Source organism: Lipotes vexillifer, unplaced genomic scaffold (genome assembly GCF_000442215.2).
Source record: "Lipotes vexillifer unplaced genomic scaffold, Lipotes_vexillifer_v1.1 scaffold117, whole genome shotgun sequence".
NCBI lineage: Eukaryota > Metazoa > Chordata > Mammalia > Artiodactyla > Lipotidae > Lipotes > Lipotes vexillifer.
In genome coordinates, this window is record NW_006785593.1 from 641,271 (window position 1) to 655,870 (window position 14,600).

The 14,600-nt window shown below is 33.9% G+C and overlaps 1 protein-coding gene across 1 annotated transcript in view; it reads left to right on the plus strand.

Moving 5' to 3' along the window:
* PTPRQ (protein tyrosine phosphatase receptor type Q) overlaps positions 1-14,600 on the plus strand; it is a 210,444-nt gene that overhangs the window by 140,897 nt on the left and 54,947 nt on the right. Inside the window, exons 28-32 of the mRNA XM_007457658.1 lie at positions 4,472-4,658; positions 7,879-8,123; positions 10,464-10,530; positions 13,472-13,630; positions 14,193-14,415. Coding sequence (XP_007457720.1) covers positions 4,472-4,658; positions 7,879-8,123; positions 10,464-10,530; positions 13,472-13,630; positions 14,193-14,415 — 881 coding nt within the window. The remainder of the gene's footprint in view (positions 1-4,471; positions 4,659-7,878; positions 8,124-10,463; positions 10,531-13,471; positions 13,631-14,192; positions 14,416-14,600) is intronic.

The following is a 14,600-nucleotide window of genomic DNA, read 5'->3' on the forward strand; positions in this document are numbered from 1 at the left end:
AAAGAGAGAAGGATGGAAAGAGAATATTGAAATTACCTATTTCAGTTACATGTTAGCTCTTCATATGCATTGTATTATCATATCTAATAACATTTTGATGTAAATGTTATCTTCATTTTGCATAAAGGGGAACTGAGGCACAGAGATGATGATTAACTTCTCAAATATTAAGACGTGGCTAAAATCAGTAGACAATGGTGTGATGGAAAATAGGAAAAACCATCAAAAAGCAAATAAAAATTGCCAAACTGAAATATATGCTCACCAAAACACCTTTGGGTCAAAGATAGCAAAAATTCAAACAGATTCTAACACTTCAGAGTTTCCCTAGGATTCTTGGAACTAAGTTGTCATTTGTTCCTTCTTCCCTTCATTCTTTCAACACACTTTATGTTTTTAATTTTTATATTGGAGCATAGTTGATTAACAATGTGTTAGTTTCAGGTGTACAGCAAAGTGATTCAGTTATACATATATACATGCATCTATTCTTTTTCAAATTCTTATCCCATTTAGGTTATTACAGAATATTGAGCAGAGTTCCCTGTGCTATGCAGTAGTTCCTTGTTGGTTATCTATTTTAAAAATAGCAGTGTGTACATGTCAATCGCAAACTCCCAACACACTTTTAAATACATTCAAATGCCAGCATTGTGGTACGTGCTGGGTATGTAGACGTGAACAAGTCTGACGTGGTCATTATCCTTATAGAGTTTATCTGCAGCTCATTTCATGAATATGTAACCATCTACCTTCAAAAGTCATTGGCTCGCAGGCCAAAGAAGAACGTATGTCACTGAATTTAGGACTTATGCTGCAGCCTGGCCTCTGCCAAATACTAAACACAAGGGCGTAAAACTCTTCCCTTAAAAGACTCAAATAAGCAAAAATTGACAATCTTGAATAAAGATATATGGGCTCAGATATCATCCTGGATGATTCTACTGGATATTAATGCATTTTGTGGCCCTTTGTTTGTCGGCCCCTTTATTTTTTAACTTAGAAAATACATAGTAGCTTCTTTCACCAAGACAAAGATGGAAAACAAAGTTCTGCTTCCAAGTAGCTCACACTCTAGAGAATGACACCAGAATATAAAGAGCTAATTGTAGAGTATGAGGTATGCAGTCTTTTTTGGAATATAAACTAACAAAGTAATTAAAGTTTCTGTTATGGGGGACATAATATATAGAGGAGACTGCACAGAGAAGATTAAATTTGTTCTCTTCTGGGATGTCAGAATTAAATGGGGGTGTACCAGGTGGGGAAGAGTGCAGGTGGGGCAGGCAAAGGAGAGAAAAATAGAACCAGAATCTAATTACTGACAATGTATATAAAGCAACTACACTTCAAAAAAAATGGCAGATATTTCATCATAATAATCGATGATCAAATATGAGCAAACAAATTTGGAACTGATTGAAGGGAAATGATGGGTCAAAAGGGTCTGGGGTTTCAGTCCTGGGTAAGTGGACGAATATTAGTTAATGATAGTAGGTTTAGTGAAGAAAGAAAATGAATTTTTCCACATGCTGTATTTGAGGGCCCAGCATTCTTTTTGAATTTTACTGTATATTTTCTAAGATATAGTAGATCACATGCATGTTATTTCATGTTTTACTACTTGCTATTTGTTATCCATTTTTTAATGGAAGGCATTGGAATAACTTAGTTTTACTTTATAAGACCACGCCCCATGACTTTGTGTAGAGAGGTCTGGACTCTTCAAAGACCTGGGAGTAAATCCTGTCTCAGCTACCAAGTTACTATGGAATCTTGAGGAATTCAGCTCAACTCAATAAAATCAGAGTTGAAATAACTATAGTAGTCAGGCAAGGAACATCAAGGAACAGTCACAATGAAGCTTCAGTGATGAATTGGAGACCCCTGCCCCATTAGAGGAGTCACCTGTCACTCATATCTAGATAATTGTTACCCAGCATGAATATAAGCCTAGTCATAGGGGAAATTTTAAAAGCCCGATTTGTATGAGATATTTAGATGTTGACAACTAATTAAATACATACACACTTTCTACCAGCGGGTGCATGCACCCGATCAATTGGATTCCTACACTGATTGATTTGTTTTTCTGACATTTTAGAAGTGGAACACCTCCCTCCACTGCTCTGGTTCGATCTGTTTGACTTTTTGCAGATCTGATATTTTTCAGCCTTTTGCTGTGTTTCTCATAGCAACATCATTTTTAGTTATAAAAAGCTCTTAGAAAAGAGCATTTGAAGAACATATTAAACAAAAAAACATCTTTCAAAGTTATGAGAGAGGGTCAGGTTGAAAATGAACTTGATAGTGAGGACAGTGTATCCAACTTGTTTTTAAGTCTTTCAAGTACTTGAGAGAAGCAGGCATAATAGGGTTTTAAACTTGCTGTTGTTCATCTCAGGCAAAGCCCTTCTATTTAGTGCTAGAAACTTTAGCTATGTTTAATCCCTACAGTGAATAGGCCAGACTGTCCATCAAAGACAGACTATGTTTTAATAAATTATACAACTATATTTAATATACCTAAGCATACTCATTTGTACACATTTAATAATTATGACATCATGTTAATTAACTGATTCCTTACTTAGTGCCTTGCATGGTGCTAGATCAGTTTTTCAAACTTCAGTTATGACCAGCATTTTTTAAATGAATTGGAATAAAATTAAAAAGAGCAGAAAATATCAAAGTGCATTTCAGAAGTTGTATTTCTGAAAAGCAATTTTCAGTTATAAAGAACACACACACACACATCCTGAATTATGTTGCAAAATGTGTTTCCTTTTTGTTGATCACGGTAAAAAAAAAAATTGCAAATTTCTGTGCCAGCTACTTCAGATCTGTTTTTTCTAAATCATCAAAATATTTTAAGTAGATATTATCACCCCAATCTTACATATACAGAAAGTAAGACAGAGAGCATAAATGACTTATCAAATGCTACAGGAGTTATTAAGTGACCAGGTTGGGATTTGAACCCCTGATGCTGGGTACCAACCTATATTCTTTCTTTTCTGTAAAACATTGGAGTATAAAAATAAACAAATGGGACCTAATGAAACTTAAAGGCTTTTGCACAGCAAAGGAAACCATAAACAAGACCAAAAGACAACCCTCAGAATGGGAGAAAATAGTTGCAAATGAAGCAACTGACAAAGGATTAATTTCCAAAATTTACAAGCAGCTCATGCAGCTCAATATCAAAAAACAAACAACCCAATCCAAAAATGGGCAGAAGACCTAAATAGACATTTCTCCAAAGAAGATATACAGACTGGAAACAAACACATGAAAGAATGCTCAACATCACTAATCATTAGAGAAATGCAAATCAGAACAACCGTGAGGTATCACCTCACACCAGTCAGAATGGCCATCATCAAAAAAATCTACAAACAATAAATGCTACTATAAGTGTGGAGAAAAGGGAACCCTCTTGCACCGTTGGTGGGACTGTAAATTGTTACAGCCACTATGGAGAACAGTATGGAGGTTCCTTAAAAGACTAAAAATAGAACTACCATATGACCCAGCAATCCCACTACTGGGCATATACCCTGAGAAAACCATAATTCAAAAAGAGTCATGTACCCCAATGTTCATTGCAGCACTATTTACAATAGTCAGGACATGGAAGCAACCTAAGTGTCCATCAACAGATGAATGGATAAAGAAGATGTGGCACATATATACAATGGAATCATAAAAAGAAACAAAATTGAGTTATTTGTAGTGAGGTGGATGTACCTAGAGTCTGTCATACAGAGTGAAGTCAGAAAGAGAAAAACAAATACTGTATGCTAACACATATATATGGAATCTAAAAAAAAATAAAAGGTTCTGAAGAACATAGGGGCAGGACAGGAATAAAGACGCAGACCTACTAGAGAATGGACTTGAGGACACGGGGAGGGGGAAGGGTAAGCTGGGACGGAGTGAGAGAGTGGCATGGACTTATATATACCACCAAATGTAAAACAGCTAGCTAGTCGGAAGCAGCCGCATAGCACAGGGAGATCAGTTCAATGCTTTGTGACCACCTAGAGGCATGGGATTGGGAGGGTGGGAGGGTGATGCAAGAGGGAGGAGATATGGGGATATATGTGTATATATAGCTGATTCACTTTGTTATAAAGCAGAAACTAACACACCATTGTAAAGCAATTATACTCCAATAAAGATGTTAAAAAAAATTGGAGTATAAATTTCATTGACTGCGGAGATGATTTCTGCTTGTTCTGATTAATTGTGATTGATTTTTTTCTTTTACTTTCAATTGTTGAAATAATTGTAATTAGTAAACTGTTAAAGTAGCACTTTGGATTTCCCAGGTCTGTCTGACTGTAAATAAAAGAATTTTTAAATCATGGCTAGAAAAATATACCACTCATAGCTTTCTATTATTATGCTTTAGTGATTTGTATCTCAAGTGCTGCTTCCTTTAATTGTTAGCTATTTTTTCCTGTAGGTAGATAGTGATGAATTTAATATTTCCTTAATCAAGTCAAATGGAGAAAATAAAACCATAGAAATTAAAGATTTGAAAATATTCACAAGGTATTCCGTGGTGATCACTGCATTCACTGGAAATATTAGTGCTGCATATGTGGAAGGAAAGTCAAGTGCTGAAGTGATTGTTACTACTTTAGAATCAGGTAAGGTTTATTTTTCATGCTAAAAATTGACTGAGTTAGGTGTCTTTCTTACAGTTTCTCACACCTTACCCTACAAAGCATATGTGCTAAAAGAAATTTTTTAAGCATATAAGTTTAAACTTCAGTGACTCACTGTGACTGACAAGAGTAAAGCTTTGTATTTACATTTTTGAGGCAAAGTGGAATTATGTAGAATAATCAATACTTGTAAATACAAAAATAAATTAGTTCATAGTAAGGTAACCAATTGTATTTTTTTGCATTTATTTAAACACTATTTCAGAAGTTGAGTTACCTTGCCTAAGAGATGATTTTGTCCAACTGTCTATAGCCAATAAAGCTTCACCTTAAATTCCATTTTAATTATTTCTCTCCCATGGTTTAAATGCACATTAAAGTAATAATACTCTATTATTAAATAATCTAGAATTCAAAAGTAGAACCCAGGTTATGTTTTACCATATCTGTTTTCTTCACTTAGTTAAGTGACATGTTTTATTACATAATCTATTTGATAAATGTCAGAATCTATACAGATTTCCTCCAGTTCCTATGAACAGGGTCTGAATGAATAATAAGATTGTAACCAATAAGAATTTAATGTGGAAAGTCAACTTCCCAGAACTCGCTTGCCCCATCCTCCTTCAGACTCCTGATGTTCTTTGCCACCAGATATATCTTTGGAAAGAGCACATGAAGGGATGTGTTGCTATAGTTTATTTGTTGCTATCTGTAAGGTAAGTAAGTATAGGAGGTAAAATATTTTTTAGCTAGTCTTTTCATTATGCTACATACTCTGTTGTCTATAAACTTACGGTTCTAAATTGAAAAGTACATCCTATCCTCAGCACCCTAAAATTCTGCTTGTTTCCATTTTGTGGCCATGTATATTCCAGGTACTTATTTTCTTATTATACTTTTTGCACTTCTCCCCCATCCTACCTATCTGTGAGGAAAGTTGCTGCTAAACTTATTCACATTCACACCACAAAGCACTGATTGCAAATCCTAATGTGCAAACTCTTCCAAGGATATCATAGTTTAATAAATTTCTACTAAACCTCTAAGAGTAGAATTTTAGATGTCAAACGAAAGGTATTTGGCGGATAGAATGTTCTTTTTAGCATTCAGATAATTCTTTCATGTATTCAACTTTTTAAAGCTGATCCTAATTTTAGAGAAACAATTCTTATAAAAAGAAAAAATATATGTTTCTTATGTATCATAAAAATGTATAACAGCAAATGTTGTGAAAATGTGTGTTGAACCAATTTAACCTTTATTTCAGCTATGCATTTTTTCATCCTGTGATATTTGGCACAATGACATGTTTATTTGCTTTTCTCTCTCTTTTTTTTTCTCACTGTTATTTATTTACTTATTTTTTGCTTGCCATAGGGCACTATCTCTACGGATGTTTGCAACAATATCTGAATATCTGAATCATTGACAGCCAAATATCAACAGCCTTTTCATGGAAATTCTTTACTTAGAATTTTAGAATTTAGAATGGAATATCCATTTCAATGTGATCAAAATAAGATATGTTCATTCAATGAGTCATTTATTTAAAGAGCACTGATTATGTAGTACAACAAAAATTAGTCTTTCATAAAATTATTCATAAATAATTTTATCCTCATGTGTATCATTTTAAAATAATGTATTGATATTTAGCTAGTTATATGTTAGGATAACTTTTATTTATCAAAAATAAACTGGAATATCTAGAACATAAAGAAATCTTAAAATTCAACACTTAAAAAGAATCCAATTAGAAAACTGACAACGTGAACAGACATTTTACCAGAGAGGAAATATGACTGGCAAATAAACTCATGATAAGATAGGTTTTCGACACCATTAGCTATTGGGGAAATGCAAATTGAAACCACAGTGATATATCACTATACATCTACTAGAACAGATGAAATAATAATTTTTAAAATAGTGATAATACCAAATGTTGGAAAAGATGCAGAAATACTAGATCTCTCATACATTGCTAGTGGCAATGTAAAAGGGTATAGCTACAATGGAAAAATAGTTTGGTGATCTTTTATATACTACCAAATGTGAAATAGATAGCTAGTGGGAAGCAGCCGCATAGCACAGGGAGATCAACTGGGAGCTTTGTGACCACCTAGAGGGGCGGGATAGGGAGGGTGGGAGGGAGACATAAGAGGGAGGATATATGGGAATATATGTATATGTATAGCTGATTTACTTTGTTATAAAGCAGAAACTAACACACCATTGTAAAGCAATTATACTCCAGTAAAGATGTTAAAAAAATTTTTTTTTAAATGCACTTACCACATGATCCACCAAATACACTCTTGGGCAATTATCATAGAGAATTGAAAACTTAATGTCCATGCAAATATCTGTATATGAATGTTAATAGAAGACTTATTAGTAATGACAACAAAATAACTGGAAACAACCCAAATGTTTTTATAAATTAAACTCGTACATCCATAAAATGGAACACTACTCGGCAATAAAAATAGAATGAACTATTGATATACAACAACCCTGATGGACCTCAAGGTCACTGTGCTATTGTCTTTTGCAAATGACAGAACTATGGAAATGGAGATTGATTAGTGTTGTGAGGAGGCGTGGAGTGTAAGTCTAAGGGGACATTGCTTTATGGTGATGGAATAGTTTTGTATCTCATTTCTGGTGATGGTTACAGGAATCTACACATGGGATTAAATTGCATAGAACTACACGCAGATACAGGAAAGCATGAAAAATGGTGAAAACTGAATAACGTCTGTAGTCAACATTATTGTACCAGTGTCTGTTTCCAGGTTTGATATTAAACAACAGTTACATAAGATACCACCACTGGGGAAAAATGGGGGACGGTTACAGGGAACTGTATGTATGATTTTTGCAACTTCCTGTGAGTCTACATTATTTTTAAGTTCAGAATATCATAGAAATGCATTCTGTATAAAAATACATATATTATAAAAGGCTAAATAAATAAGCAAATAAATTGGATCACTGTTATTATGGTTTCTGTGATTTATAGATGTCAGTGATTCTATAATGCATGAGCCATTTTGCTTGTTTTCAAAATTAGATGGCTTAAATGATCTGTGTAATACTCTTTATAAACAGAAACTTGAAGCAAATCAGTTTTATATGGACATCAAAATGAACACAAATTTTTTTAAAATTGTAATTGCTAAATATTTCATTTCAGTCCCTAAGGACCCACCGAATAACATGACATTTCAGAAGATACCAGATGAAGTTACAAAATTTCAGTTAACATTTCTTCCCCCTTCTCAACCTAATGGAAATATCCAAGTGTATCAAGCTTTGGTTTACCAAGAAGATGATCCCACTGCTGTCCAGATTCGCAACCTCAGTATTATCCAGAAAACGGACACATCTGTCATTGCAATGTTAGAAGGACTAAAAGGCGGACATACATACAACATCAGTGTAAGAATACATAGCTTTTAATTATTCACCTATCTTACAAAGTTGGTTTACAAACTCAGCATTCAAAAATACTGCAGCTTATGTACATAATACATTTTTCCTATCTTTTCGTGGGATCGCTTAAGACATGCCAACTGAAAATAAATTTGGAGAAACAAAATTGCTGCTTTCCTATTTTAATACAGCAAGTCCTGTGAAAATATGTAAACAACAAAAAAGTCTGCACAATTATAGTGGAAATCCAAAAATAAAGCAGGAAGAAAATCCACGTTAAAAGTTAAAGAGCAGTGACCCCTGCTCGCCGAAACTAGAAAAAGCCTGCGAGCAGCAATGAAGACCCAACGCATCGAAAAATAAATAAATAAAATCGATAAATAAAAGTTTAAAGAGCAGATATATATAATGAGATGATTCTGCCTAAAGAAAAACTGTTTCTGTGTGATTATAGGTGGAAAATGGAAAAACAAATTTCAAAGGCAGAAGTCAGAAATAACTATATGTGATTGAAATTCACATGTATTTCACACAACTATTACTAAAAGCTAATATTATTTTACATTCTAATTCTAAATTATCCATTTGGTAAAGTAAATATGTATGTGAGTTCATATACCTACACCCAGACACATACACAATTTGTTTCATCCTTTCACTATTTTTGCATGTCTTGGAATTTTCAAACAATCATATAGTTCAGAAAATCATCTTTTAAGCAACATAGAATTCACCCTATACATTCAAGTAGCTCCATAACTAATCTTCCTATCAACTCTTTATATCAAAAAACTGTCATTAACAATCTGTGTTCCCTCGCAAACTTTATATCTCATTATGTAATCTGACTTGCTAGGATTCTTGCTGCACGTACCATTAAATGAACCCCCGTTGTGGAAGATCTATTAGAGAGAAGGTGGTGGTTAAGGGAATGAACTGACCTAGGTTCAAATTCTGGCTCTGCTAGTTTCTTTCTGGGCAATTTCCTCAAATCTGTGCCTCAGTTCCCTTATCTGAAAAATTAGTAATAAGAATAGTAATTTCTATGTAGGATATTAATAGTTATGGTAGGTAGCAAGTGTTGTAACAGTTTTGGCTCTTGCAAATAAAAGAAAAAACAGGAAATAAAGTACAACCAATTCATAATTTAAAGAAAAACAAATCTGATTCTTTGCAAAGTGCAACATAGTGTCCTCAACACCTGAGAGTTTATTAGAAATGTGTAACTTTCGCACCTGTCCCAACCTACTGAATCAAAACCTACAGATCTTCATTTAACAGGGTTTGCAAGTGACTTCTTTGCTCACTGCAAGTTGAGAAGCACTGCCCAACTTTATTATCTCACTTAAAGGTTAGATTGTAAAGAAATAAAAATAATTAAGCACTTCATAACATCACTTTTATTTTGAATACTTCCTTTTTAAAATTACATGCACCAATAAATATTTCCTTTAGATATTTTTAAGCTACATTTTATGGGCTTGGTTTATTTAGTATACCTACCACATCACATATATTACTATTTTAATTCAATCAAAATACTTCTGAAACTATCCAGGGGGTGGAGGGTGGGTCACTAACGTATGAAACAAATTTATTAATTCCAAACATGATATATTCTGAATTGCGTTTATTGAATACAATGAAATTGGCCAAGAACAGTCTTTATTTTACATAGCAAGATAAAGTGAATAAAAGAAGAGCCTGTGTCTGCAGCTTCCTAAGCACAAAGTTAATTGAAAGGATTCACATTTGTGTAAATCACCTGCTGTAGATACAAACAGAAATGCTTTATGTGTATATGCTGCATTATGCAGGGTATAGCGTCAGATACTTTGGGGCAGGGGTGAAGCAGGGTATAAAGGCCAACTTTCAGAGGGATGATTTAATACAGGAAAACTGGGAGGCTGAGGAATAGGGTTTCATCTCAGAGAAGGAAAAAAAAGAGCGTCTTGAATATGGATTTAAAGAAAGCCGGAGTTAACCTAGCTACAGAGAGAAGGAACAGATGTTAGAGTAGATGAAGAGAGTGTAGACATAGTGACTTTTCTGCTCTTTCCTCCTAAAGGTTCAAATTGAAGCCACATCATTCTTGGTCTGTATGATAGGGCTGTTTAGGTCACTCAGCCTTTGTTCTCAGGGCTTAGTACCATAATATCAGTTGTAAGAGCTATTGCTAACGTTCTTCCTCCATATATAAATTTGAGTGCAAGAAAATATAATTAACAGACTATATGAATTGTTTTCAAAAGTGCAGTCATTTTAAAATGACATATAACCATAATCAGTTATACATACACATATGCAATAATTTGAAAATAATAACAAGGTGTTTCTTTGTTTTAGGTTTATGCGATCAATAGTGCTGGTGCAGGGCCAAACGTTCAAATGAAAATAACCATGGATATTAAAGGTACATGAGCTGCCTTCCCATGAAATACTATTAATCAAAGAGTAATTATAATTTGTATTCTGTATTAGAGTTAAGGATGTAGTTAAGCTTTTAAACCATGCATATGCATATAATAAGCATATATTAAGTAATAAGTAATGTATGCTTATTCAGGCTGTAATTAAAATGTCTTAATCATAATGCAAATTACCATATTACAGAGAATGCCCACTGCTATTTATCTTTTATTTCTTTTCTGCTAAATTTAAACTTTTCTGAGACAAGGTTTATAATTGTATTTTATGTTTTTAAAATTTTATTGAAAAGAAAGCTCCTTTAAATTACCTATGACTAGACTTTGACTAGTTCTAATTAGATTCCTAGATCTTTATTTATTTTGAAAGTCAGATTCTTTTCAGTTAATCAAATAGTGCTTACTGAACTACCATATAATCAACTTTATGATTCTGACTATAAAAGTAGATCAATTCATTATTGACAGGGATTTTTTTTCATAGAAAATATACAAAAATTTGGAGACTGCCTCCCCCACCAAATTCCACAAAAGCCATAAAAGATTACTCAGAGGACCTCAGGGACATTCAGTCATTCAAGGTGCCTTCTCAAGACTGAAAATATGCACACAGTTTTGCCACTTCTCTAAAATCCTGTGTAAAACCTGCAGAGAGATTTAAAAAAAAAAAAGTGTATTGACCTTTAGTAGAATTCCACCTGATGCTCTTCTCTCTGAAACAAAAAGTAGCTTTTCTCAGTCTTTGGTAAGCATAGCACAGCACAGTGATTAACAGTGCCAGCTTTTAGGCTGAGTCTAGAGTCAAGTTGCTGAGGTTGAATTCTGGATTGGCCACTTGATATCTGTTTGACTTTGGACAAGTTTCTTAACACCTATAAGCCTGTAATGCAGATAATACTAGTTCCTACCTCATAAGTTGCTGTGAGGATTAAAAGAGATAATCTTTGAAAAACCCATGGGACGGTGCCTGGAAACAAGCATTGTTAAGAATAAGAAATAATCACTATAAGATGAAGCTGATAAATTTTACTTTTTTATCAATGGGTAGTTTATATAACTATAATACTATTTGTGTTATTTGCTTTTAGTTGATAAATATGTGCTTGGAATGTACAAACTCCTGAAGTCTAAAAAATATCAGCTACTTTAGAAAATGACTTCATAAAGAGCTTACCTCATACCGTCCTAAATTTCTCTGTTATTTAGTGGCAGACATATTCATATATTCAGTATACAGGTAACAATAGATGCATTATATTTATTTAGTAAAACTTCCCATTTCAGATACTTTGCTCATCCTCAGGTAGAGATGACTAGTTCTGACTTTCCATGCCTTACATAGGGTGGATAGATTCATGACCAGTTATCTAGAGAAGATATATGAGTAATAAGGGGCAGTGGTTTGGTCCTAGAGAAATGAATTTTTCTCCAGTAATATGCATGATTTTATTAATGACATGGAGTGACACTGGATTAATAGTTGTCTCATTAGATTTGCATTTGACAGATAATACCGAGTTGGATAGTACTGTCCCATGCCAGATTCCTCTAACTGGAAACTTTGTCTTGGGGACTCCCCAGTGGCCTCTCTCAAAGTTTCTCAGAACTCCCTGAAACCTGAGGCCCTTCCTGCTTCCCCATTCACACGTGTCAGGCAAGGCCCACCTGCATTGCCCCCTGCCCCTTGATTCTCATAGATATTTTCCCCAATAAACTTCTATACATCTAATGTCATCGTAACTTTTATGTCTCAGAGGAGTGAGCTAAGGGATCAAGTCAGAAAGATTTGGTTCCAGTCTTGATAGTTCCCTCTTATCGCTATGTAGCATAAGGCCATTTTCCTCATGTATGAAATGGAAATGATATTGCCAATTTTATGGCATTGTCAGAGAGGCTTTTAAAAAAGATTTTATAAATAGGAGAATTGAAGTTTGATTAAGCAACTTACTGATGCTCAGCTAGTGTATGCAGCTATAAGATGAAATGAAACAAGAGGAGCTTTCTACAAATATTGATTTTGGAGATACTTGCATGCATTGATGGTAAAATGTGAATTATCATGGCACTTTTAGAAAATTATTCTGGCAATATCTGTTAAAGTTAAAAGTACATGTTTCTTTTGTTCCAGAAATTCTGCCCTTGGGAATATATTCCATAGAAATAAAAGGATCAGTAAATAAGGCTAAATGTATAAGGCTGAGTAGTGAAGCAAATGTTCAAAACCTGAAGGAAAAGTGAATTCCCATCACTAGATGAATGACTGAATAAATATGATGCAGTTGCACCATGATATACAACATAGTCATTAAGAAGAATGAGTTAGCCAGAACTTGGTGACTTGAAAAGATTTACACAAGTCTTATTTAAGTGAGAAAAACAATACGTGGGGTAATTATACTACTTAATATAGCACCATTAAAACATATCAGTGAGAAGAATCCATTATGTATGACTTTATGTATTTTTATATGATTATGTGAACATAGAGAAAAATATGTGAGGATACCATCCAGATGTTTGGTATGGATAACTGCAGGGTTAGAGGGCAGGGCTCCTGGTATGACTAGAATAGAAACTGGTAAGTCAGCTAAAGGAAGTAAAAGAAAAAAAAAACATGAAAATACTAGTATGATTTAATGCATTTGTGAAAATTATAGTTTGAATTTCTTTAATATATAAAGAAGAGTCAGATGTCTGAAAATCACACCTGGGTCCCATTATCTTAGGCAAGTCTCAAATATATAATTATACCATTTGGAGGTAATAATTGCTAAATATCTGCTGTATCCAAACAGAAATCTCTTTCATTTGTTATTCATATTTGTCATCACTTTATCTGTAAATTACTGCATGAAAGGAGAATTCAAAATGGTTTTCTCTGCAGAAACAAAAAATGAATTGGTAGTGATATTTCTTCTTTGTTTATAGCTCCAGCGCGACCAAAAACCAAACCAACCCCTATTTATGATGCCACAGGAAAACTTCTTGTGACTTCAACAACAATTACAATCAGAATGCCAATATGTTACTATAATGATGACCATGGACCAATCAAAAATGTACAGGTGCTTGTAGCAGAAGCAGGAGGTATCATCACATGCCAGCTTATCTTGTCAAATTGCAGTGTGTGAACTGCTGAATGCTAAAGACATTTCAACTCAAAATTAGTAATATAAGGTTGACTCCTGATTATTACACATCTCTTGAGTTTAACAGATTGTCAATATTATTAATTTATTATCATTAATTTTACTGATCATTAATATATGCCTAAAATATTTTACCAAAATTTAAAAAGGCATGGTTAAAATATGTGATTTATTTATTCCATATGCTGGTAGGATTGTTTTGGTTTTGGCAGGACGGAGTCTTGATAGCTTCTTTGGAGGTGTGAGAGTTAGTTACCCTTGACTGAGGAATGTTTTTTCTCCGAGAAGTCATTCTCCACAATGCCTATGGATTCATGTGTGATGAGAATGGATAGGGTTCCCTAATTATCCACGTAGATCAGCTGAATCATCCCTGGTGGTTCACAGAGTGATAGATGTTGCATCCAGATTTTCCTCATGCAATTATAGAAACACCCTTTATAAATGTGAAAATACATTTGGATATTACTTGTAATCATTATTCTTTTTTCTGAAAATAGCTCAGCATGATGGAAATGTAACAAAGTGGTATGATGCATATTTTAATAAGCCAAGGCCATATTTTACAAATGAAGGCTTTCCTAATCCCCCATGTACAGAGGAAAAGACAAAGTTTAGTGGCAATGAAGAAATTTACATCATAGGTGCTGATAATGCATGTATGATTCCTGGCAATGAAGACAAAATCTGCAATGGACCTCTGAAACCAAAAAAGCAATACTTGTAAGTATAGTTTATGCTTACTATGCATCATGTTAGCAAGCTAGCTGACAACTTTCATCATCCATCTACCCCTCCTGTCATCTTTCCAGTAAGTGCTGGGCATCCATAATGTATTGTGACCCAATGCATGATAAAGATCAACAAGGCATTGTCCTTACATCCCGTAAACATACAGTTGTAGGGAA